This window comes from Leptosomus discolor, chromosome 11 (assembly GCF_034619465.1).
Source record: "Leptosomus discolor isolate bLepDis1 chromosome 11, bLepDis1.hap2, whole genome shotgun sequence".
In the NCBI taxonomy this organism is placed as follows: domain Eukaryota; kingdom Metazoa; phylum Chordata; class Aves; order Leptosomiformes; family Leptosomidae; genus Leptosomus; species Leptosomus discolor.
The window spans coordinates 17,407,006-17,433,242 of NC_141401.1; the positions used below are offsets into that span (position 1 = coordinate 17,407,006).

At 49.9% G+C, this 26,237-nt stretch overlaps 1 protein-coding gene across 2 annotated transcripts in view; it reads left to right on the top strand.

Moving 5' to 3' along the window:
- The first annotated feature begins 928 nt into the window (after positions 1-928).
- The window catches only part of TRIP4 (thyroid hormone receptor interactor 4), a 35,169-nt gene continuing 9,860 nt past the window's right edge, over positions 929-26,237 (top strand). For both annotated transcript variants that reach the window (XM_086471497.1, XM_086471496.1), the window contains exons 1-11: positions 929-1,014; positions 1,694-1,860; positions 2,073-2,209; positions 5,663-5,896; positions 6,806-6,884; positions 8,667-8,796; positions 9,112-9,327; positions 9,873-9,999; positions 10,736-10,923; positions 11,999-12,123; positions 12,942-13,033. In XM_086471497.1, coding sequence (XP_086327623.1) covers positions 929-1,014; positions 1,694-1,860; positions 2,073-2,209; positions 5,663-5,896; positions 6,806-6,884; positions 8,667-8,796; positions 9,112-9,327; positions 9,873-9,999; positions 10,736-10,923; positions 11,999-12,123; positions 12,942-13,033 — 1,581 coding nt within the window. The remainder of the gene's footprint in view (positions 1,015-1,693; positions 1,861-2,072; positions 2,210-5,662; positions 5,897-6,805; positions 6,885-8,666; positions 8,797-9,111; positions 9,328-9,872; positions 10,000-10,735; positions 10,924-11,998; positions 12,124-12,941; positions 13,034-26,237) is intronic.

A 26,237-nucleotide genomic window follows, 5' to 3' on the forward strand; every position in this document is an offset into this window, starting at 1 on the left:
ATGCGGTTTTGGTTTTTAAGGAGTGGGCTACAACACCCTAAGCCTAAGCCTAAATATTCCCTCCTCTCCTTGCAAGCCTCCGTAGATGGGTGAGCTGCGTTTTTTCCTTACACCGCTTCTGTCCTTTGACTTCGGAGGAGTTTCCCCAGGAAGAGCAGCACCAGCTCCGCAGGTGTTTCCTGACCATGAGCGAGGGGATGGGAGCGGGTGTCAGAGCTGGGCGTCGCTTTGGCAGAGCTCTGTGATTGCCCGTGTGGCACAAGTACGAGGAGAGCTGGCACTGAAGAGATTTGGGAACGCAGCGACTCCGTCTGTGGGTGAGAAACGCTTCTTGTTAAATAGTCTGCGGATAAGGCCAGGTTTGTGGGGAGCTCGGAGTGCACCTAGGGATGCACCTCAGGGAAGAGACCCCTGCCCTGCTTGCCGAGGGAAGGGTGCCGAGATCTCTGCCCACCGAGCTGGCCTCTGCGGGGCTGGGTGCAGGCTAAGCACGGAGAGCTAGTCCTGTCCTAACTGAGCCCTCACCCCCTCCCTTCGGGCCGGGCAGGAGGAGACAGCTCAGAACCGCGGGGAGGCCGCAGGCAGGTTGGGGTACCTTCCCTGTACCCGACTCCGGTACCCCCCTCCCGCCGTGCCCCCGGAGCCCCCCGTGCTGCCCGCCTCAGCCCCCTCGCTCCCAGCCTGCGGGGGGTGCTCAGCGAGGAAGCGGCGGCTCCCGGTTCCCCAGCCTCAGCACATCTTCCTGCCCCGTTGCCTCAGCACCCAGGCGGGGACAAGGGCAGCTTTCGCCCGCCTGCAGCCCCGGGGCGGGGGCAGCCACCCCGCGGGAAGAACGGGAGCCTGGAACGGTCGCGCCGCGGCCGCGTTCCCGGGGGGGAGGGAGGGTGCCGGGGCGGTGCGGCGCCGTTTCCCTTCCCGCGCGCGGAAGATGGCGGCGCCCAGCCCGCTGCTGGCCTGGTGCGTCCAGCACCTCCGCGGAGACTTCGGGCTGGACGTGGGCGAGGAGGTGGTGAGGTGAGCGGGGCCGGGGGTGCCGGGGCAGGCCCCGCTGGGGGCCGTGCCCTCCGCCGGGGCCTGGCGGCTTCCTCCTCCCCGGCCCGCTGTGACAGGCCGCCGTGGCCCCTCGCGTCGCCTTCGCGTCCCCCTCGGCCCCGTGGGCCAACCCGGAGGGAAAATGGCATTTTCAGAGCAGCTTTCGGGGAAGCCGGGGATCTGTGCCTTGGGTTGTCCCTCGGGTGGGTGCCCCGTGAGGGGACCGGCCGCGGGAGGTGGCGGGGAGGGGTGGGGGTCCTTGTGGGTAGGTGAGGAAGGGCATGCTGCTGTCTCCTTGTGTTTAAGCAGGAGCTTGTTGGTTTATGGTTAGATTTTGTACATGACTTGGTGGGAACTGGAGTCTCGGGGTAAATTTTGTAGTGTTTGTCAGAAGGGTCGGGAGGATGTCATTTTGTGCTGGAACAGGGGTAGAAAGATAATTTACCTTCCACTTTTTTCAGTGAAACAGCCACGAGGGATTTCCCCAAGTGCCTGTCTCAAAATTTGGCTCATAAACCCATTCCTTACCCTACTCCCTATAGAAACCTGATCTGAAGAGGAGAGCTAAGTTGCACTCTTTACATACCTGTGCAATTAGACCATTGGTTTCCTCAGAATAAAAGCCCCTTTACCCATTTTTCTCCATCCCATCCCCTTGCAGGTACATCTTGTCAATAACAAACGAGGATGAGATCCGGGAGTACGTCATCGACCTCATTCAGGGGACTGACGGGAAGAAGAGTCAGTTTGTAGAAGAACTGCTGGCCAGGTGGCGGAAGTCCTCCCAGCTGCCCTCTGAGCCTTTGCCAGCGTATCGGAAAAAGGATGGTGAGTGGTATGGGGAGGAAGGAATTAAAGTCTCAAATAAGCTTGTCTCACTTACTCTGTTTATAAACAATTACATGCCACAAATGCCCGTGGCTGGTCCTACTTCTGCGCGTCGGGACAGTGTAAAGCCCATTTTCATTCACTGAGTGCAGGGACATCTTTCTTTTGCTGGTGGTTCCCCAGCCTTTCTTTGTGTTTACACACACTTCCAGAGACTTTGGAAGTACCTCGGGCTGGAGACCAAGCGAAAAAGGCTAAACGCAAAGGAAGGAACAAGCAGGAGACGCCTGCGTACGCTGAGCCCAGTGCACATGTTGAGGAAGTCAAAACACCTCTTGACCTGGCCAAGGTGAGTGTGCCTGGAGCCCGAGGGCAGGCTGGGGTGCTGCGGGCGCGCCTCGAGCCGGGGGCGCGGGGAAAGGTCATCTCAAACACTAACAAAAGGTGTGGTTGGAAAGTGGAAATAAGCTTTCAGAAATACACGTCCTTCATCGTCAGAGTCCTGATGAAGGTGATTATGTACCTGAAAGCCTGTTTGTGTTTCCCAGCTACATCACAGCGTCCAAGAAATGCGTGCCTCCCCCTGCAGCCCCTGTTTTGTCTATGTACAGTGCAGCTGCTGCGGGGGACACATTTGTGTATCTGTTCACTCACAGAAAGCATGCAGCATGGCGGCCACGAGCTGTAACCTGAGCAAATCCTTCGGCAGCCGTTGGGACAGGGGAGGGTCCCATGCTGCAAGTGCCCCGACAGCCACTTGCAGGGTGGCCCAGCTGCAATGAGAGGGGTGGCTGTTCCATGCATTGACTCTGTTCAGAGCTGACCGTGGATTTGGACAGGCCATGCTTGTACCCTGTGTGTGTGTCTGGGAGTCTCACTGCTGTGGGGCAGATAATACGAGGATGGGGAGAACGATTGTGTGTTTTTGTACCTCTGATGGAGAGTAAAATAATCATCAGCTAGCAACGGTGTCAGAATGGGTTTTGTTCCCCCCTGAAGAAGCCCGGATGAGAGAGTGGACAATGGAAGTAGATGCTATCATTAGTATTAAGAGGTATTCCTTTGAAGCAGAGGTGTGAAGGTTGAGGAATTAAGGAAGCCACCAAGCGGGCAGAACTTCTTGCTGTGTTTAAAACTTCCCAGTCACGCTGAATGAAGCTTTAATTGGCAACTGAAATATTTCATGCTGCTTCAGAGAGGAAGCCTTGGGCACTAGATAGAGGAATCTGAGGGCTGTAGCGAGTGCCTTTCCACTGAGCACTCTGGGTTGTCCATCTCCCTCTCCTGTTCAGCTCCAGTCCTGCACCTTTAGTGTCGAGATCAAGATGTTTGTATTTGTGGAGACATCTTTGCAGTATGCATAAACAGCCTGAGCTGCAATGAAAGAAGCTGCAAAATGAGAGCGTAGAAGCACTAAACCCCAAGAAATCCTGCTATTTTCAAGCAGCACAAGGCCCCGCAGCGAGCAGTAGTTGCCATTCTCTGCGATAGTTCACTACCTTTTTGCAGCAGACTGGCTTTCCATTCAGCAGAGCCATTTCCCTCAGTCAGCGCATCAAATGTGACAATCTTTGCTGTTAAATGTTGGTTTAATTACCTCGGCTGGTTTTCTGGGTTTTATTTCTGATGTAGTGGGTTTTGGCTCAGAGCTGCTTGTTGGGAGCCTCAGCTCCTTCCGTAGGTAGGGATCCAGCCGTCCCGCTGCTCTCCCAGCTCGCACCAGCTGCAGCAGCTCGCTGCATTGCTGTCTGAGCGCAGCGCGCTCCGCAGGAACTGGCGTGGGTGTGCAGTGCACTTGGCGTGCAGCGTTAGACTGGCAGTGGAGCCCTTCGTGCTGTAAATGCTGAGCACAATGCACCTCCCAGAATTAAATTCCATGATTTATCCAGGTGCAACACTGACTGAGCAATGTGCAAATCCTGAGAGTCAGCGTTGCTTCTGAATAAATAGTAGAACTTAAATTTGTGTTTTTAAGTTAAAATTTTTCTAGCAGGGAGGCTGCAAATGCTTAAAGAGTTTGCAAAAGTATTTGTAAGATAAAAACCCCACATTTTTTGAACTGGAGGGTTAAAAATGGGCAGTAATGTTCCATTTCCAGGTAGTTATCTTCTAACTCAATTAAAAGAAAAAACAAACTGAGAAAGCTCTGCCAAGGTTTGCTAACCAAGGTTGTTTTATCTGAGTTTTTTGTTTGTTTGTTTGTTTTTTGGGTTTTTTGTTTGTTTTTTTTTGTTTTTTACAACAGTAGTGTTTGGATCTGGCAGTGGCAGTAAAGCCAGTTGGGCAGAACTGAGGGGACTGGAAATGCTGCATCTGCTTGTCACTAAACCAGTAGCCTGCTGCTATTGAGAGCAGGTAAAAAGAGTCAAGATAAGAGGTGACCTAACGCCACAGCATCGCACTGTGGCTGCGAAAAGTGGCATGGGAAGATGTGGGATGCAGACGCAGTGCTAGCTGAGGCGCGGGGCAGGGAGCAGGAGCAATCCTCTGGCGGGCAGCAGGCAGAGAAAGCGAGTGGGTGTTCTGTGGTGAAGGAAAGCAGGCTTGCTGGGAAAAGGTTTCTGAGAAATCCGCTTTTCTGTTCTCGAGAGAGGCTGTGGAGAGGAGAGGCAAAGAAAAGCTGCGCTTGCACTGCAAGAGGATTTTCAAGATATGACAACTAAAGGCCAGAGAATGCCTTTATATTGGTGTGCTGCTTGCTGAAACAAGGCTAGTAAGTCCTAGTCTGTCCTGGTCATGGCTGGCACGCCATTCATGATTGAAACCAGTCTCATCTGGTGTTACAGGACAGGTTTGTGCCTGGAGTGTGTTGTGCTTTCTTCTCGAAGCATCTGGTTTTGAGTATTGCCAGAGAAATGGTAGCAGTTGGCTTTGTTCTGTTCCCCTGGAATGATTTCTGTGCTGTAATTAAATCCTGCAGTTAACTACTCAACAGTTCACTGCTCAGCCAGTACCTGCTGGAGATGCCGGGTGGGAGGAGGAACTCTTTGTTTCTTTGAGCAAGGCGTAAGGTCTGAGGGAGAACACAGAGAATTCCACTATTAGATTAGCGATCCAGCCGTCGTCTAACACATCATGCTTTGTTTCTGATCGGGGTTTCTCTGCTTTGGCTTGAACCGAAGCTTAGTCCCTGGCCCAAAGCCCGACCCAATGCAGTCCCTGATTGAAACTCAGAGAGGTGAATCACAGAATCACTGATGCTAAGTCGTGAAGTGAGGAGAAGAATATACATGACAGCTAAATACTTGAACGTGCAGTGTGTGGAACACCTCTGCTCAGGTGTCTGTGCCAGGTGGAAAACGTAAGAAATGCTGGGTGGTCAACTGGCTGTAAGTGAAAAGGTCCTGCTGCCACTGACAGCGCTGTTTCTGGGCTGAGCTCACACAGGACTTCATAGTTACAGCCAGGGCATTGCTGTAACCTAAATAGCCCTTGAAAATAAATCTGGGAGTAGCTGAGCTGCTGTTTGGAGCTGTTAAATACTTATGAGTTGATATTGCAGGTCCAGAGAACTGGCAGCACACCTGCCATCTAGACCCAAGCAGTTTTAGCTTCCAGAGGCAGCAAACATCAAGTGGATCAGCAGCATCCTTATGTCCTTTCTTTGTTTAGATTCCTTGGACCTTTTCTGGCAGGCCCAAGCTTGTCTTTCCATTTGAATCTGGGATCTGGTCCAAGTTTCATTCCAGTTAGGCAGAATAACACTTGTCTGAGTCTCCCCAGCCTGTTCAAGGGTCAGTGCTTTCTCTTTGCTGCTGGTGTTGCACTGCAAATACAGTTTGTATATTTTTTTGCTTCTCAGGCACAGGAGAACAGCAGCGCAGTCAGCGGCAGTAGCAGTTCCTCTAAGAAGAAGCCCAAATACGTCAGCCTGTATACCAAGGAGGGGCAAGACAAGCTGGCCGTCCTGATCCCTGGGCGTCACACCTGCGAGTGCCTGGGCCAGAAGCACAAGCTCATCAACAACTGCTTGGTTTGCGGGCGCATCGTCTGTGAGCAGGAGGGCTCTGGGCCCTGCTTGTTCTGTGGTGCTCTGGTTAGTTTTTGTTTGCCGCGCTTGAAGGTGGCGTAGTTTGCTCAGGGCTTTGAAATGGCGTGGGGCTGAATTAGCCTCTCGGTTCAAAGTTCCTCTAGCCAAGTTCTCTAAGCTCTAGAGCTGGGCAGGAAAGAACCTGTATTATCTCCTTCTAGGGGCAGGAGAGCTGCTGTGGCTTTAAGTCACTTTGATCGGAGAGCTTTCCCTCGTAATTCACATCACTTTGGAGCTTGCCTGATTCATGGCAGTCTCCTGCGGCTGTCCTGTGCATCACACGAGTGTCCAAAACATGTGCAAGGCTTCAACCCCCTCCTGGGCACAGCCCTGGTAGCCTCGTACAGGGCGGGAGATGTGGCCAGGGCCAGTGTGCTGACTCTTCTTCAGCACTTGTGTGGTATGCATCATTTAGGGTACAGTACAGCCTGTGTTTGGTTGAAAGGGCACCCTTTGGAGAAAGGGGGCAAGTTAATGATGGCAGCCTAAGTAAAGTTAACTTCAGGAGCAAGGAAAATATTGATTGGATGAAGAAAATGTTTTAAATCAGATTTGTTGCTATTTTTAAAGATTGGTTTTGACTCCAAGTGGCCAACCAAGAGAGAAGACCTCTGCGTTAAGCATTTCATCTGCTCGGGGAGGTTCTGAGTACATTTCTCATCTTTTGAGATCACCTAGCAGTGTGCCCACCCACAGAACTGGGAAACACCAAGTGGTACATTTCTCATGGATTGCTTTTAGTAAAGAATGAGCTTTCAGGTTTCTCCCTGTGTAAATAACACTGAAGGGAAGGAGGTGTGGACCGTCTTTGGCCATTTTAAACAGCTCGCCCTGAGCTGTTGTCCAAGGCTCTGAAGCTGATCAAGCATGTGATGTCCTTCCTAAGTCTTCATTTTCTTTTTTTTTTTTCCTCAGGTGTGCACTAAAGAAGAGCAGGACATTCTTCAGCGGGACTCAAACAAGAGCCAGAAGTTGCTGAAGAAGCTCATGGCAGGTCAGTAGCAGTTACATACCTGTAACAGAATGAATCCAATCAGTTATGCAACAGCGGGAGCCCTCCTCTGCCTCACTGTGCCTCACTTGCGTTGGTGTTGTGTGGGAATGAGAGTGTGTGTGTCCTGGTGTGTAAATTGTCTGGATCCATACGTCTGAATTATGAAGAATTGCTGGCAGAGTCTAAAGGTAATTCTTTCTCAGGAGGTGACACCTGAATGTTTCTCTGGGGTGGAAATTACCAGGACAGTTTGTGGACTTTATTTGCTTCAGACTTTACTGAGCCACTTGCCTTTTGGGCTGCACAATGACCGTGATGGGCATTAGAAGGATGACTGGGAAGCTGGCTCCTTGTATCCTCTCTGCAAGCACTTGATAGCATTTCTGGACTTCAACAGAGGTGATATCTGCGAGTGTCAAATGGCAGCAGATAATGTCCTTACCCAGAGGCCCCAAGGCTGCTCGTTAGGCATTCCTGAATCCATCACATGAACCGGATCATTGTAGCAGTCCTTGAAAATGAGGATAAGTCTCACGTGGAACGTGTGCTGTGGAAGATGAAGTGCTGCTATCTGATTTGCTTGGTCTGGAGAGGTGGTGGTTAATATTTTCTAATGACTCTTCTTGTCTAACACTTATCTTGGGAGCTAAAAATAGGAGCAGAGCCAAGGAAAGCAAGAGGAAATAATACCCAGTCTCCCAGCAAAGACCTGTGCATTATGGGGATGTTTGTCTGAGTTTAGCTGAAATATAGCCAAGGTCACAGTGTTCTTGGTTGAAAAATACACTTTGCCGAAGAACTGGGGAAATATTTACTCTGCATCTCGGTGTCAACTTCTCTTTAGAGCTGCTGGGATGGCAGGAGGTCCTGTAAGTCCTTGAGAGTCACAGCGATCACAGGATCGGTCTTTAATCATCTTCCCATAGAGATCCTGATGTACTTCAGGATCGCCTTTCCTTACCCATTTTATTGGTCTTCCCTTCTGCCCCTGCCAGCTCTTGCTTATCTGTGTAGGTGAAAGCTGGAACGTGGTTAGCTGTTTGCCTTGGGAGCAAAAAAATGTGGATCAGCAATGACAGGGAAATAGAGGCTTTTTTGTTTCCCTAAAATAAAGGCGTTAGTCTGTGTGATGTCTTCTGTGAAACACATTGTGGCTTTGATGCAAACCTTGGGTTTTTTGTTCCCTTTTGTTTGGTTGCTTGGGTTTTAGCCCTTTGCCAGAAATGGTAAGAAAGCAGAGATCGTTGCTGGTAATAGGTTCCTCTGTCTCTGACAATAGCTGGTCTGAAAAATCTGCTGAGGTGTGTTGGAGGAGGATTTCATTTGCGAGAGGCTCATACAGCAGCAGGCAGAAGGCTGGCTCTGTGCGTAACTGGCCATTGCCGGTGGTCTGTTGTGACCAAGAGTCTCTTTGTGGAGGTAACAACACTTAGGAGAGAATTTGGCTTTTAGGAGAGGACTCAAGGCCTGTGGTTGGTGATGGGAGGGACTCAAACTGCCCAAATTGTTAGGGGAGGGTGAAGGAGAATCAAAGACCAAGACCTTCTCTCCAAACACTACCTAGACTTGGTCACTGTAGTATTTAAATGCTTCCTCCTCTTTGGAGGAGGAAGTCTGTGAAGGGGGTTAGAGGGGAAATCAGGGCTTGAACGTGGTTTGGAAAGGTGCTGGTCTTGGTGCAAAGTTCTTCTTTTGACTCCTTGAATGGCATTTGTTTTAGGGGGCATTTCTGCAGCCAGCCCCCCCCAAGACTGGGCTTTAAATAGCTGTTTTCTATCTCAGGTGCTGAAAGTTCAGGGAATTTGGACGCCATAAGCAAAGACTTGCTGCCTCGACAAGAAGCTAGACTCAAAGCAGGCCTGGAGATGGCTGTGAAACACAAAGACAAGTTGTTGGAATTTGACAGGACAAGGTAAGATGCTAGCTGTGAAACTGTCATGAAATAGCACAAATTATCTGGCAGGCTAAGCTGCCTTTAACAGAAACGTTAGAAAGTTCCTTCTGAAACGTGGGCTGTAGCTACAGACACCTTAACGTTGGCTTTTGGTGGAACAAGAGTGAACCCCTCGGATGATTCCCGTTTGGATGTCCTTGCCTTGTGTCCTTGACAGTCCAGCTCTCTAGAGAAAACAGAAAGGAGCAGGTGGGAGGGCGGGTTTGGGGCAGTCAGCGCTGTGTCGCTGTCCCACTGCGCTCACCTTCTACCATCGTGGTTCTTTCTCACCAGCGTGCGTCGAACGCAGGTCATTGACGATGAGTCGGATTACTTTGCCACGGACTCCAACCAGTGGCTCTCCAAGCAGGAGAGGGAAGCCCTCCAGAAGAGAGAGCAGGAGCTGCGGGAGCTGCGTCATGCCTCTCGGCTTGCCAAAAAAATCACCATTGACTTCGCTGGCCGGCAGATCCTGGAGGAGGACAACGGCATGGCTGAATACCACAGCAGGTGAGCGAGAGAACTGGCAGCTAAAGGCATGCCCGAGAGCAGGGAGGTGGAAGTCATTATGGAGAGTGGTCTGGCTGAATCTGGAAGGGCAAGTGTAAGGAAAGCTGAGCGAGCTTGGGGGGCACCTCTGACACTAGGATGAAGTTTTGCATTCTTTTCTTCCTTGAGGGTCTTTTTGGCTTGCAGCATATCATCTCTTTCAGCACAACTCTGCTGAGCCACTCTCCTAAGCCCAGCTGTGTGAGGCTTGCACTGGCTTTCAGTAGCTGGCACGTCTGTTAAAAAAAGATAAAGCTGCCGTGGAAAGAGATGTTGCGGAAGGGAGTGTCTGAACAGAACCAATTCATCTCAAATTCAAGCCAAGCTGAGTTTCTGTGGTAGAGAGAGTGACTGTTCAGACTAGAAATCAGACCGAGCAAGGAAATTGTTTAGTTAGGGGAGGCGGTATAAAAAATGCTTGGGGTCAGGAGTGTTTGTGTGTGGAGAAGGGAGATGTTGCCAGGAGGGAAGCAGGGAATTTTCATACCTCTTGTTTGTGTTTGCAGACTGGGTGAAACCATCGAAGCCATTAATTGCGGCACACTGAGCAAGCCAGTCGGGAGCCCAGAGGCATCGAAGACTCCGAGTTCTGGTGTTTTAGTGAATCCCCGTCTTCTTCAGCCTGCTCCTTTGGTCAGTACGGGTTCGGTGATTTATTCCAGGGTAATGGCTAACTTTGGGAGAGTTGAGCTTAAGAATTGTGAATTCTGGCGTTTTTCTCTTTCCTCCCCTATGTGTGGGAGATCCTTGTTAGCCATCTCAGTTGGGGACAGAGGAGGTTTGCCAATGCCCTGCTCTGTTCCCTGCTCTCAGTAGGTTTGGTTTACCTGAGTTTTAGTTTCCTGCCTCCTTTTCAGGAATGTGGAAGAATTTCTGAGAGTCAGCCTGAGGTCGTGTCACTTTTTCAGCTCTGTTTATGAAGCCTTTTCTGCCAGATCTCCGGTTTCCAAAGGGCATAATCTCTGCCCTCTAATTGCACTTTAATCGTGGCGTTCTTGCTGTATGCTAAGCATTTGGAGGTTGGACGATTCCCAGTTTTGAGTGTTGATGGCTGTGAATGTCCTTTGAAAGTTGTATCTTCCTGTGAATGCTCTGAAACACCAGCAGGTAGATTTATTCTTTAAATCCGTAGTTTAGCTGTGATGCATGGAAAGGAAAAGCCAGACGGAGTGGAGCGTGACCTTGTTTTTTCTGCTGCCAAAGAATGGCACGTAAGCGCAGCGAGCCTGCAAGGAGGGAAGAGTGATCCCAAGAAGAGTGATCCCTCTGTCCTTAAATGAAGCAAAACTTCAAATAGGATTTGCACTTGATGGACGTTGTTCCTAAAGAGGTGCTAACTTTGTTCTTGTTTCTTTTGAACACTCTGAAGTGGGTGGACCAAACTGGTTTGCTCCCGCACAGGAAAGCCATCCATTCCATGGACGCTGGACATGAGTCTGGCTCGGAGCGGAACAGGCTGCGGATTCAGGATCGAGAGTTGCAGGAGATCTCTGATGATGGTTGGTGCCTCAGCCTGCACCAGCCTTGGGCTTCCTTGCTCATAAGAGGAATCAAAAGGTAAAGGGGTGGCCTGAACTGTCGTGTATCCTGGTCAGCTCTTGCTCTGTGGGCGAGTTGGGAAGTTGTGTTCCTCAGAGGACCTCTGTGGACTTGCTTGCTTTGTACAGTGACTGACACCGGCCGATAGCTCCAACTTTGGAAGCTGTGCTTCCTCATCAGTGTACTGATGGTTTGAGAAGCTGGTGAATACATTTTTTGCGAGAGCAGCGAACCTGGAAGGTACAAGTTTCTTCACAGTGGGTAAATTTAGAGAGAGGCTGAGATTTCTGCGCTGTAGTTGGGGTGTACCTTCCTGGAATTTGAAAGGCAAATAAGCTGAAAATGTGAAATAAGTTCTTCTGGTCTTTTTGTCCATTGTAAAGAAGCCAACAGTGGTTTTGTTTAAAGAAAATGACCACACGCGCACACCCCTTGCTGCTACCTTCCTCCTCTGGGCTAGGAATCAGGTTACAAAGAGAAGCTCCTTCAGCCCAGCCCTGGCATGTTAATTCACCTTTCCTACCATTACTGTAGGACAAAGAATCTTCTTTAGCCTTTTTTTTCCCTTTCCTTCACAGAGCTTTTCGGTTTAGAGAGCAAAGCTTTGTCACTTCCCAAGCTAAAGATGCTGTAAATCTTGACGTGCCCGGCTTCTGCACGCAGGTGGTGTGGGGATGCTGTCAGCCGTGCCGATGCAGCTGCAGCATCGACGCCTAGTGCCCGTTCTGGGATCCCCAACACCTTCATACAGATGCGTGGTCCGTTATTGCTCCCTAGATTGCATGCTTTGTGTGACTTTTTGAGCTTGTGAGGGAGTTGTGTGAGCAGATTGCCCTACACACGTGTCCGGCATGCTGCTGTACTTGCAGAGGATTGATGTCCTTTTTTGCTGTTGTTCTAAAGCCATGAGGACATGCTCTGCTTTCTTGCCCATCTCAGCTTTTCTCTGTAGTGCTGACACATTGCTTGAGTTTAAATACTCAGGGCAAAGCTTAGCAGCAGGAATTGTGTAGTGAAATGTTCTGTTGAAACATCTGTCCATGTGGGTGATTTCTGCTGAAATTTAAGTCCTAAATTCTCCTTTGTTCTCTAGGGTGGAGGGCAGGACCTGGTACACATCTCATAGAGGGCGGTTATGGATTGCAGCTACTGCTAAAAGACCTTCCCCTCAGGAAATCTCTGAACTGGAGACCACCTACAGAATGCTGCTCCGGAAAGGTGAACTTCTCTCCTTGGCTCTTTGTATTATTTGGTACATTGAGCCACGTAATGAACAGTGTCAGAAAGCCCTCTCTGCTGAGCAGTTATTACCGCTTTGCTTTTCAACCTTCTGTTCTTGAAATTCTCTTCATCCTTCCTGCATTTCATCAGCTGAATGGGTATGGTGGCAGACTCTAACTCCATCCTTCCTCTGGTCACGTACTCAAGCACAAACACTGTTGAATTGCATGTGACTTCTGTGATTGATTTTGACAGCAAAAGACTTCGTTTTATTCTTGGCTCAACCAACAAGCTGTCGAGTGTGTGCTTGCGTGCGTGTGAAGTGGCTTGTTCTTCAGTCTGTTTACAATGATGTTAAAGGCTTTTCATGTGTCCTGACCTTGTGGAAATCAGGATTGAAAAGCTGCAGGTCCTCAGGAAGATGTTATTCTCTCGTGTGGGTACGGAGGATGCTGGTGGCTCCACTGCACGCCTGTTTGTGTGGTGTTTCTGCACATCACACAGCTTAAATGTCATACAGCAGGATTGCTTGCTCTCTCATCAGGGCAAGGAGCTCTTCCTGCACTATACATTCCTCTGTCAGAAGCTAAGCAGGGAAAAGTGTATATATAATTAAGTCTCCCAGCCTTAGTAATGTCATGGTGAAGATCCTGACCTGGAAAAAGAGCAACAGGGTGCTAAAATTGCTGTATGTTTTCTTGTGCCTCCAAAAGTAGTAATGTGTGGAGGAGAGGGAGGGGCACCTGGGGGTTAGAAGGCCCCAGCTGTCTGTGTGGGGATGTGGGCTCCCTGAAGAGATATTTCTTTTGATGCAGATGTGGAATTTCCGAGCGATTATCCCTCAGGGTGCCTCCTAGGCTGTGTGGATGTGACCGATTGTTTATCACAAGAACAATTTAATGAACAGGTGAGTACAGCAAATAAACCTTTACAAGCTTGCATTAGCCAGCAAACTTTTAAAGTAGTGTAACTCGCCTCTGTGAGATGCTCTAGAGAAGGCATTGGATGGAGGCTTTAGACAGAGGACTCAACCACTGCATGGTCTTGTGTGGCTAGAAAGGGAATGTACTGAGAAAACGCGTTTCAGCGATGGTGGAAGGACGCGGTGGACTAATACAGACTCTGTGGCAGTGAGGTAGCTTGGTTGAAACTAGTTTCTCACATACTCTGAAACTCTTTTCAATAAGGACTCACGCCTGTTTACTTAAGCCAGTGCTAGCTTGAGACACCGTGCTGCAAGGGCTCATGACAGTCATTGCTTCCCTTGCTGCATGGATGGCTGTGCGCCGGGATGCTGTGGCTGTGCTGGGCTGCAGAAGACAGGAACCTGCAATGCATTAATGTTGCATTTCTAGTTTTTGTCCTCATTTGGCAAACTTGGGAGCTTACATCTTACCTGGATGTGGCTTCTGATTGTTTCTCTTAAAGAAACTTCATGAGGCCATAATAGAAAGAATTGCTCCAAGTTTTGCCCAGCCAGGCAGCAATTTTTTGCTACATGTGAGTATAACTATGCTGGGCTTCCCTTCTCAGGATTAGGACTCTGGATTAGGAACGGTCAAGTACCTGTTTGGCTGCTTTTGGAGTGCAGCAAACCACTCCCTGAGTGCAGCTAGCAGAGACTTTGCACTTACTGCAGTGGTTTGTGTGGCAGAGGACATGAAGGGGCCTGGAAACTCAAGACAGCATGGAAATGTGGAAAACTCTGCAGCAATGGTGGTGACGTGCCACGGGATCTTGTCCCTGGTGCTGGGATGCCAGTGGGATCAACAACCCTGGTATAAGAGAGAGTAGGCTGGCCCAAGCAGAGGCGTCTAGGTCCGTCGCTGCTGGGCCTGCCTTGTGCTTCCTGCAGCTGGAGGTCACAGAGGCCTCACTGGTGAGAGTTGTGCTCTGGCCGGGGCACTGAGTCACTAGGAGAAGGAGCTGTGGGAGGAGGTGAGCACCCTCCCACCAGGAGGGTGGACAGGAGAGCTGCGGGGTCTTCACAGCGACCCTGCAGGGAGGACACCCAGAGCCCCTGGATGCAGGGAAGGAGGGCCAGCTGGAGGTTACAGTGGATCAAGACTCCCAAGGGAGTCAAGGGACATTTAAGTGACCTTATTCTGAATGAGGCAGGTGATTTGGTGACCAGGGACACAGATAAGTTTAAGGTACTGAGGCCTTCTTCACCTCAGGCTTCAACAGCAAGATATCTCAGAGGTGCCTAGGGGCAGAGTTCAAGGAGGAGAGGGACTACCTGTAGTGAAGGGAGATTGAATCAGGAGTCTTTTGAGAAATTTCAGTGCATACAAGTCCATGGGTGTGCATCCAAATGTGCTGAGAGTGTTGGCAGATGTCTTTGTGAGGCCACTTGTACCTTGGAAAGGTTATGGAGATCAGGAGAGGACCCTGATAACTGTAGAAAGGTGACTGTTACATCCATCTTTAAAAAAGGGAGGAAGAGTGATCCTGGACACCTCAGGGCAGTGAGCTTTACTTTGATCTCTGGGAAATTCATAGAGCGATTCCTCTTATAAGCCAATTTTGGGCACATGGAGGAGAAGGATGTTGGGAATAGCCAGTGTGGATTTACCTACGGGTAAAATCATGCTTGACTAACCTGATTACCTTCTATGATCCAATAGTTAGTGGTAAATATATTTTACTTTGTATCTAGAAAGGCTTTTAGCCTTGTCTCCTACAGCATGCATGTGTCCAGGGTGAGTCATTATAGTCTGGATAGGTGGACTTCTAGGGTTGACAACTGGCTGGGTCATCTGGCTTCAAAGTGCGGTGGTGGTTGCCTCATAATCTCCTTGGAGGTGGTGTTCCTCAGGGCTTTTTCCTCAAACTTCTCACTTTTAATGCATTTAGTAATGACCTGGAGGACAAGATGGAGTATCCCACAATGATTTTGAGCTGCTCTTTGGAGGAGCAATGGGTATGCTCAGCAGCAGGGCTGCCATTCAGAGGAATCTCGACAAGCTGGAGGAAAGGGCTGGCATGATATTCATGAAGGCCCAACACCAAACCCTTCACCTGGGTGGACTGACCCCCTGCATCTGTGCTGGGGAGCGGCTGTGCTGAAGAGGCACTGGGGATGTTGGCAGCCAGCGAGCTGAACGGCAGCCCTGGCAGCATGATGGCCCAGTATGGCCAGTGGAAGTGATTATTCCTCTTTGCTCAGCATTGGTTAAACCACATCTGGAATACTGTGGTCACAAAAAAGATGTTGATAAACTGCAGTGAGTTCAGTGGAGGCCACCAGGATGGTTGGGGACTGGAGCACATGCTCTGGCAAGAAAGGCAGAGGAAGAAGAGAGCTCTTCCACTTCCTGCAAGGGGATTATAGAGAGACGGAGCCAGGTTCTTTGCTGACGTACACGGCAGGAGGATGAGAGACAAGGGTCATAAGTTGAAAGGGGAAGGTTCAATGTGACTTAAGAAAAAAAAATTCCCTATGAGGACAGCCAAGCACTGGACAAGCATCGCCCAGAGGGGTTGTGCAGTCTCCATCTGTGAAGATTTTTGAGGCCCAACAGGACAAAACCGTGAGCAACCTTGCTGGAATTCAGTGTTGACCCTGCTTTGATCGGGAGGTTGGACTAGAGACCTCCTGAGGTCTGAGTCTGTGATGTTGTGACTGACTCCATGCCCAAAATCTGGAACAGTGGCTTTCCTCAGAGTGTGTTTTATTAACTTAGAAAACTTAGGCTTAGTACCAAGCACAGCACAGCTGTTCCTGGTACCATTTCATGCCTGTTCACTGCCCCTTGTACAAGCCAGGTTTGCTCTAATGGGAATCACCAGCCCATGTAGGGCCTGATAGTGAACAAAGACCGTCTTGTGAGTGGAATAAATGGTTTCCTTGGGACAGAGGACGAGGACACAGCCAGGCTGATGGGTGTCTTCTTGCCATGGAGAGTTGGAGAGGTGTCAGCAGCTGAGGGCTGTTTCTCATGGAGTGCTCTTCTGGCTTTCCCAAACCCTGTGAGTTTTTGTAGCAGGGAAGAGATGCCTGGAAACTAGAGATGAAGAGAGTTTTTCTGATGAGGTTGTGTCTCTTCTTCGTCATGGGTGGAAAGGGGAGAGGTTGGAGTGTGAGCAGCAGAGGGAGCTTTGGGACTGGAATACAATGAAATGTGCAGGAGTATTTGGCCTTGTATGGGAGGAAGCCTTAGGAGAGAGAAGAGGAAAGGACCCTGGGGCCAGTGTAGGGTTTTTCTTCTGCAGCATCCACTAATTTGCAGTTTGGTCTTAAATGGAGATTCTCATCCTTCTTCCGCCGTCTGTAACAGCGGTGGAAAAGTATGTCTTGGTCTCTCGTAAGTTCTCTTTCTAACAATTCCTCCTCTTTCTTTGCGGATCTGTTCTTCAGGTATTGGTAAAATGGCTGTGACAGCTTCTCATAACCTGGAAATTGCGCTGTAGGTAACTAGCTTTTAATGTCCCCATAGAGGAGCCTCGCAATTAGCTATGTTCTCTGTAAATTCCTCCTGGTTTGCTGGCACCTCTTGGCCGCAGAGGCACTGAAGGGAGGGTAGGGTGTTCCAGGAGCACTGTTATCAGACCTATTGGCGAGAGGTTTACCTCTCTTCTCGATGCCGTGGCACTTCCCAGTTTATATTTCACTGGCTTTTTGCTGCTCCCATATTGCAAACTATTTATAATTCCTAATTTGTTGCCTTTTTACAGTGGTTTTGTCCATTTTTTTTTTCACCAGATGGCTTTATGCAGCATTCATTTCCCTAGCTTGTTAAGATTGAATTCAGAGCGCTGAACATCTTTCTGAAGTTGGTTTATGAGGAAATGTACATTTTTGTGATCTGTTACGAGCAGCGAGTGCATCTGAAGGAAGCGGAGATTAATTTAATTGCGAATGCTAGCAAGATGAAAAAGTGCAGCGCCAGCTCAGAAATCCGAGTTGAATCTCGGTGGGAGTAGGAAATCCCTGTTGCTCACGCTGATGATTCAGCCTAGGTTCGTCAGCAACCAGCACCAAAGCCGCTTGTCAGCAGTGTAATCCAGCCATTGCTTGGTGTGCAAAGACTCCTTCTCGGTTCAGTGGGAGAGGGAAAGGAAGATGTGTTTTCACCACTTATGGCATGAAAAAACATTGAATATTTTCTAAAAAGCTGCAGTGTATTAGCAAGTAAGGTTAATGTGATGCAGCAGCAGAGACCTCTCGGAGATTAAGGCACCACGGAGCTCTTTTCAGGCGCTGTGCTTTGACTCACACCTCTCCTCTTCACCGACTCGTATTTGAAGCTTCTGCATTTTCCAGATGAAATCATTTCACAAGTGCAGGGCAAGCCACATTTGCAGATTATACTCACCACCTGGAGATGAAACAGTTCCCTATCTTGCTTATTGTCTTTCGGTGGTGGCCCTGCCTTTTTCAGCAGCCATGGATGTTTGTTTCGACTCTTGTGACCATTCGTTCCTATATGCAGGGGAGATTCTTCCTGGTCTGTCCCTCCTGCCACTTTTCTATTACTTCTCAGTCCTTTTGATGCTGTCACCCACTCCCTGCTTAGTACTGTCTGTAGATTTAATTTCCTTGCTGTTTGCATCCTCTCTCAGGTTGCTAATGAAGATGTTAGTGGCACCCTGCTGGTATTTTTCTATCATTATTTCATTTAGTATTTTTTTTTTACACTTGCGCTCAAAAACCAAAACCAAGCGGTGATGCCCCATTTTGCTGGGCGCTGCACCAGCAGACTCAGACCAAGTCCCTGCCCCGAGAGCTTGTGTTGTTATTAGGGACTGGTTATTTATCCACATGGTTACCAGACGTGTCAGTCTGGCCTTGCGTAACCCCGTCGAAGGGGTCAGTCTTGCAGCTCTGCTCTACGCACAGTATTTGAAGACCGACTGATGTTGTCGAAGTGGTTTGCAGCTCTTCAGGGCCATGTGAGAAGAGATGACAGAACAGGATCTAGAATGCGGTAGCTGGCAGGGAGCAGAGGAAGAGCAGAGAAGAGATGTCCTTGTGATTAAAATCAGCGTTGCGTCAGATGACATTGCCCTAATCCCAGTTGTGCTACTTATTGCATGAACTAGTTAAATCTGTTCCTCTGGGTCTCTTTCCCACGTGGAAAATAAAGCAGTGCTTCCCCGTCAGAGGTTATTTACACCTAATTTTACTGCTCAAAGCTGTGATCTTTGGATTGAAGCTGCTCTAGGAGCAGAAGTTATTGTCAGGTAGGAAAGTCCACCCAGTTATCAAGTGTCACCTGCTTTGTTCACAGGGGCAGGAAGCAAAAGCTGCTTTCTGAATTCAGCCCTGCTGCTGAGGGCGGGTGGTTGGCTGGTGCCAGGAGATCCCTCCACGTGGCTCTTAAACCTCAATATTTCCAGTTGAGCTTTGCACATCTTGCACCTCTTCTGAGCGCATTCTGGGCTCATTTCCTTCTCTTCATGGCATCCACCCAAAACACCTTAGTTGAGACCAGAATGATCCCTTTGTTATGCTTTTCGGCGCTAAAGGTGACCTGGAAACTTTTTTTCCCCTTGTCGAGATCTGAGCATTGACGATGGTTTTTCCTTGCTCTGGGGCTGACGTCACTGACACCTTGAGGAGAGCAAGGAGCTGCCTTTCTTTTCCTGCATGAGGTGTCGGTGACTTCAGCAGCACTCGCTGGGGAAACATGGGATGGTGCAGGCAGGGCTTGGCAAGAGTCTAAAGCAAGCAGGGAACTATTTACATTTATGCCATTTTTATGTGCTCTGAAGTCCATGTTAATTTTGCTAATGACTTTGATCCAAGAGACTATTACTTTAACTGGAAAAAAGAACATTTCCGCTGCTGCTATTTTAGTAGTTGATAGGTGTGTTTGGACTTATTTTGAATGCAAGCACATACAGAGGCCGATATCTAGATGTAGCTATTATCTCGGGCTGAAATATTGGGTAATTATATTTGACAGGAGTAAAGTGTTTATTTTTCATTTCTAGGTGATCATTTAGTGTCCTAAATCTGCACAAGGGAACAGGTCTAAGCTATTTTTGTGCCACAAGATTGCAACTATCATTTAAATAGGCTCCATCTTTCCCTCTCAGGAAATTTGCATTTAATCTCTTGTTCTGCCCTTCCCTCCTCAGCGAAAATAACAGGGAAAAAAAAAAAAAAAAGAGGCTCAGGGCTCGCTTTAAATTCTCAAATAGGAGTGAAGAAGGATCACAGAATCACAGAATGGTTTGGGTTGGAGGGGACCTTTAAAGATCTAGTCCACCCCCCTGCCACAGGCAGGGACACCTTCCACTACACCAGGTTGCTCCGAGCCCCGTCCAACCTGGGCTTGAGCACTGCCAGGGAGGGGGCAGCCACAGCTTCTCTGGGCAGCCTGTGCCAGTGCCTCACCGCCCTCACAGGGAAGAATTTCTTCCTAATATCTCATCTAAATCTCCCCTCTTTCAGTTTGAAACCATTACCCCTCGTCCTATCACTACCCTCCCTGATCACGAGTCCCTCCCCACCTTTCCTGCAGCCCCCTTTCAGCACTGGAAGGCCACTGTAAGGTCTCCCCAGAGCCTTCTCCTCTCCAGGCTGAACAACCCCAACTCTCTCAGCCTGTCCTCACAGGGGAGCTGCTCCAGCCCCCACAGCATCTTCGTGGCCTCCTCTGGACCCACTCGAGCAGGTCCATGTCTGTCTTGTGCTGGTGCCCCCAGAGCTGGACGCAGCACTGCAGGTGGGGTCTCACCAGAGCGGGGTAGAGGGGGAGAATCCCCTCCCTCGACCTGCTGGCCACGCTGCTCCCGATGCAGCCCAGGATGTGATGGGCTTTCTGGGCTGCGAGCGCACACTGCTGGCTCATATTCGGTTTTTCACCCACCAGCACCCCCAAGTCCTTCTCCCCAGGGCTGCTCTCGATCTACTCATCACCCAGCCTGTATCTGTGCTTGGGATTGCCCCAACCCAGCTGCAGGACCTTGCACTTGGCCTTGTTGAATTCCATGAGGTTTGCACGGTCCCACCTCTCCAGCCTGCCCAGGTCCTTCTGGATGGGCTCCCTTCCCTCCATCGTGTCGGCCGCACCACACAGCTTGGTGTCACCAGCGAACCTGCTGAGGAGGCACCCGGCCCCGCTGGCCGTGTCCCTGACAAGGACATTAAACAGCACCAGACCCAATGCCAACCCCTGAGGAACGCCACTCGTCACTCTTTGAGTGTGGCCATCCAGCCAATTCTATATCCACCAAGTGCTCCACTCATCAAATCCACGTCTCCAGTTTAGAGACAAGGATGTCGTGTGGGACAGTGTTGAACACCTTACACAAGTCCAGGTAGATGATGTCGTTCGCTCTTCCCTTATCCACCAACGCTGTAACCCCATCGTAGGAGGCCACCAAATTTGTCAGGCACGATTTGCCCTTGCTGTCACCAATCACCTCCTTACTTTCCATGCGCCTTAGCATCTTTCCCAGGAGGATCTGCTCCATGATCTTGCTGGGCACAGAGGTGAGACTGAGTGGCCTGTAGCTCCCCAGGTCTTCCTTTTTTCCCTTTTTAAAAATGGGGTTATGTTTCCCTTTTCCAGTCAGTGGATCTTCACCGGACTGCCACGACATCTCGTGATGGACAGTGGCTTAACCACTTCATCTGCCAGTTCCTTCAGGACGCGCAGATGCATCTCATCAGGTCCCATGGACTTGTGCACCTTCAGGTTCCTTAGTTGGTCTCAAACCAGATCCTCCTCTACAGTGGGCGTAGAACACTACAGAAGGGTAGAAGTTTTCTATATTTAGACTCTGGAAGGTGCTTCTTTAGATTATCTCCAAATAAAGGAACAATAGCTCGTTGGTAATATTTTCCTAAGAAAGAAGTTAGTAAGAGTGAGAAACACAAGCCCGTATACTGACATGCACTTTGAAGAACAGTAGAGATTTTTTACAAGGACCTTCTCCCTAAAGGAAAGGTTTCCTAGTCTCGGCTCCGAGTGAGACAAATGCTTGTTTGTGCAGTGCTGCGGCTGTCCTGGCACCTTTGCTCACCCCTCACCAGCGGGATATTTGCCTTCTCATTCCTGAGGCTTAGTTGCTGCACCTCTACTGATGAATGATTTTGAGCAGGGTTTTGAAGGCTAGATCAGATATACTTCCTTCTGCAGCAATCTAAGTGGCTGCTAATGATTGCAGCCGATGAAAGGCCTTTGAACTTCACAGGTCCCTGAGTTCTCTGAAGCTGAATTTGTCTTTTGCGTGTAGCCTGATGCCAGGTCAAGTGGTATTAGGCATTAGTCTGGCTTGCAGGGACCTACGGGTGATGCATCTCTTTATTCGGTTTCTCACCGCATAAAGCCCCCCTGGTTGGTGGTTCTAGGAGCAGAGCAGAGCAGGCACGCAGCTGGTTTGGATTATAGACGGTAAGAGCTGGGGGAGTTTTTCCTTATGTGAAGTGCTTTGGTTTTCATCAGAGACTCCTCTGAGGCTCCAGCTGCCTTGCATAAGCCAGCAGGTTTACTGAGGCCACTGCTCAGTCTGTTAAGATGAAGGAGAGATTGTCACTTGATGATGATTAATTTAGGAATGCATTAACATGCCAAAGAAATCGAATGATAGAGGCTAGCTTGCCCTCTCCTCTGGTTTCCTAGACCCTAGGGAAAAAATGAAGCCAAGGCTGAAGCATATGACTTAATTAATGATGACTGTGGACTTAGCCTCTGCTGCCATTTCAGCAAACTAGTCAGTGATCTGAGATTTTTTTTTCTTCTTCTTTCAGATGTGGTCACTGATACTTGCCACCTTCTTGGTGTTTGGTTTTTATTTAATCCTGAAACCAAGGGTTAGATCAAATTGACCTCAAGCCTGGCTGCTGCTCAGGTGCCCCACACCCTCGCCGTCCAGTTATAGCTCCACCAGACTGAGCTGTGACCACCCTGTAGGTGGTGACCCCAAATGCCAGGGAGTTGGCGGCTACAGAATATAGCCACCGCAGTAAATGTGTGAGTGCCCAAGGACTGCGCTTGCTTAAGCTTTCATTGGCGTGTCATCGATTTCATAACCCCGAACAGACCGGTCGCTCAGATGCTTATCCTGGTTCTGCCATGTGTTGGGCTGTGAGAAATCCCATCACGCTGGTGGGACTGAATCAATAGCTGGAAGCAGCTGCCAGCGTCACACCTCCTCGGGGAGCAGCAGCAAGGGTCAGCGTGGGGAGCGGCGGCTGCCGAAGTAAACCGAGGCAGGGACACGGATGCCTTATCTGCGCAGGGCTCTGTTCACCACAATTAGGGTTTCTCCAGCGTTCAGCTGATCTCTGTCACCTGCTGCGCTCAGCTGTGCTGTTTTACCCCTTTGCTTTGCAACTCTGATTTATGAGAGGACTTTATGAAGCTGATTGAAGCTGTCTGACTGTACCTAACAGGGTGCAGGCACTGTGAGCTGCTTGAGCCAGAAGCAGGTGCTGTGGTTTCCCCTTGTCTCCTCCTCCCTGTCACCTCTTTCCTCCTCCTTGCCAAGTCTCGTCCGACAGTGCGGACGGTGGGGCTGCATTGCAGCCGAGGTTAGCCCTGCCTCCGCTGTCCCTTGGCACAGGAGGATGAAAACGGCTCTTTCAGCTGAGCCTAGTACGCTACCAAATATTTTTCCAAGTCCACCCAGTTCCCCCCTGACGGTCGTCAGGCACTCTATAAACATTTCAAGCCCTTCTCACACTGCTTGTAGGGTTTACCACGGGCGGGTGTTTTCTCAGGCTGGGATTTGAGCAGCAGAAGGGTATTGGTGGCTGTAGGTGCTGTGACGCCAGTTCAGGGAGAGCGGGGGGTGCAGCGTGCTCCGTGTTTGCCAGCACCGCTGAGTCTTCCAGGTCTCTCTGCGGATGGGAAGCCTGGCAGCCCAGCTCAGCATTTTAAAATCTGAGTGCACCAGCACAAGTTTGAATATTAAATCTACATTTCAAAGTCCTTACTTTGTTATTACTTACTATGTTTTAATGGCTTCCCCTGCCCTTTGAATCAAAGTACAGCTTGTGGTGTAGGAACATGACGAGAGCCGGGCTTGAGGCTGGGAGGTGCAGAACACCCACCGGATGGATCTGACCGGCTGGGGGAAGGATCCTGCGGCGATCCCAGCCTGCTGCATCTGGATCTGTTTGTGTACCAGCTAAGCATGCGAGGGACTGAGCAGGCAAGGACTGACAGGCATGGTTGTGGGAAGAAGGGGAAAGGAAGGCAGGCTAGCAGAATTCCTTGTGCATCCTTGCGAAGGGAGCCTATGCCAGCACATGATCTGCCAGCAGCAGATGTAAGCTCTCAGAAACAGCAGGGAGGATGTTGACTGCAACAATGCATCAAGGCTGCGGTTTGTAACCTCAATAGTAAGGCAGTTAACTTTTTTTTTTTTTTTAACAAAGACATTTTGATTGCCAAATCCATAACCATTAGCAGCTGTGGTTTTGAGCTGTTCCTTCCTCACACGTTGCAGTCTAGACCTGACAGGCTTTCAAACAAAAGTTTGGCTGCCGGCTTTTGTTTGTGTTTCTTTGCAATCCTGCTTTTTTTTTTCTTTTTGCCCATTCTGTTGATTCGGTTTGAACGTCGGTGCATATCCCTTTTCTAACCCAGCCTCCATGGCGTGGTTCCTCTGCATCCATGTGGTCTTCTGTGGCCAAGGGCAGCATGTAGAGTTCCTCGGGTGCATGTGCACAAGGCTGCAGTACTGGATGTTTCTGCCTCAGGCTAGAAAATCAGGCATTTCTAGAAAGTTGGATTTGCTTTTGGATTTCTATTTAGAAAAATGTTATGTTTCTCATGGGCCAAAGGCTGGTTGGCCTGTGCTAAGGCAGAGGGAACAGGTCCTTAAAAGATGATGCTTGAGAAGGTGCTCAAAGTTGAAAGTGTGATGCAAGACGATGTCATGAGGGAGATCAAACCTTTAACTGAAGCACTTGGTGCTCTGGAAACTCTTTCCGAAACTAGAGGTCTGAGTCAGGAGAAGGTGACATGGAGCAGCAGCAAACCTGCATCTCCTGGTTCAGGCGATGGCTCCTGTTGCCAGTCAGGTGTCACCCTTGGGCGAATGTGCCCTGGAGCACTTCAGGGCGAAGGCTGGGTTGGGAACATTGGCTAGATAATCCCCAAAAGGGTATGTCCTTGTAAAGAGGTGGTGGAGACTGCTGCTGTTAGCACAACAGACGGGGAAACAATGCTTCAACACCGCTCTCCTTGGAAAAGCGACAAGGACAGACACAGCTTGGGCACAGCAGTTCCTGAAGGCCGGTCCTGCTGACTGTGAGAAGGATGGGATTTTCTTTTTTCCCTCTTGATATTAAATAACTCCTACCTGCAGACGGACCGCAGAGCCAATAACTGAGCTTTCAAACGCTGGCTCGGTTTTGACTGCAGCTGTCCATGGGGTAGCTGCAGGCAGGCACCAGGGTTAATGCTGGTGGTGCCTGAACTGGAATCAGGGAGTTTGCAGCACCCACAACTGGAGAAGCATCATCTCTGTAATTTCTGATGGCTCTGTTTCTCCTGCATCCATGTGTCTGTGTTGCAGGCATTGCTGCAAATGCCCCTCTTTGGCTATGGCACCCCTGTTGCTCGCCAGAAACTCTCGACTTTCTTTTCCCTTTTGCAAACCACTAAAGAAACATTTTCTAGCTGGATGGTGAGCAATTTCCCTCTGGAGAGGAGGAGAAAATGGCTGTTTAGTAGTTAATTACCTGTTACGTTAGTCTGACAGCTATGAAGCTTATGAGGCATGAAAGAAGAACAGATCCGCCTTTCCCACAAATCACCAAGAAAACAGGGTGAAGGAAGTTGTGCCCGGCTCCCAGGGGGACGCCTCATATCCCGCTCCTCTCCCTCGCGCGTGGCCAAGGGGCTTCTTGTAACGCCTGGGGAAGAGCCCAGTGCGTGTTTTGGCCTGCTGAGGAAAGCTGATTTATTGCCACTGCTGGTTACAGCAGCCCTGCTCTTTCAGAGGGGACGCCGTCTCTGCCAAGATTATTTTTTTTTCCCTTCGAATGCATTTTACGGTGAGCTCTCTTGCCAACACATGGGCTCCGCTTGCTTTTATTCTTTCCAGACAGCGTTGCTTTCCAGTGCTGCCTCTTTTATTTCGAAGCTCTTGGAGAGCAGCGGGGAAATGAAGACTGGAGCTGGTGTCCTGGCCCGGCGCTGCCTGGCAAAGCGAGCTGTATTTCCCCTGTTGTTCACCGAGGAGGCGTGCCAGGAAAATGATTCAACCCTTTCCATTATTAACCTTGCAGAACATCTCAACCACCTCCTTGCTGTTCAGTGCCAGTGCCCCAAAGCCACCTCCCGGCGGCTGTAAGATGGAGAGGATGGTGGCGACCCGCTGAAGGACTACAGGTTCCAGCGTGCAATTCTCCGCCACGCTCCAGCTAACCGGGATGCACGCCGGGGCCGTGCGCTCGCGTGCTCCGTGGGCAAGACGAGCGGAGGAGAGCTCAGGCTGCATTGCAGGGCTCTCTAGGCCCGCGTGTGTAAAATGCCGGGGCTATTCCCACCCAGTGTTAGCATTCGGTCTCTTGCACCACGGCTGCGTGTCTTCTTTTGTGTCCGGAGACCTTAATGAGAGCGAAAGATGCTCTTGAAAGGTCATTAACGAAGCTGCCAGGGAGCGTTTTGGCTTTGTGCTGTGTGGAGCCGCTGCTCTGTTGCACGCGGTGTCTTTGTTCCTTCCTCGGATGCACCGGAGCAGAGCTCATCTCGTTAGTGATGGTTTGGCTCCCCCCTGGCACGTTTTCCTTTGGCTTTTTCGATTCCCCTGCCTTCGGTTCACAGCGCTCGGGTTCAAGGGAACGCAGCTTATCGGGGAGGGGTGAAGAAATCGAGGGGCTCGGAACAGCCCTTCTCCATGGCTTTTTTTCCACTGATGAGATGGAATCGGGACAAGCTGTGGGTCCCAAACCCCGCATTGTTACCAGCAATGCTGGGCAAACCTGCATGGCCCCTGCATCCCACTGCAGGCTATACCCAAATCAGGCAAAAAACTATCGACTTTAGCAGATTGGTGGGGGAAAAAAAATTAGCAGGATTTTATTTTTTTCTCAAATGTCAGAGAAGGTGGGTTCGTGTCTCTGCTGGCTTGTCCCCTCCTTTGCTTTTTTGCTGTGGGCTGGGGAGTGGGGAGGCTGGCAGCCCTGCTGCTATTTCTGG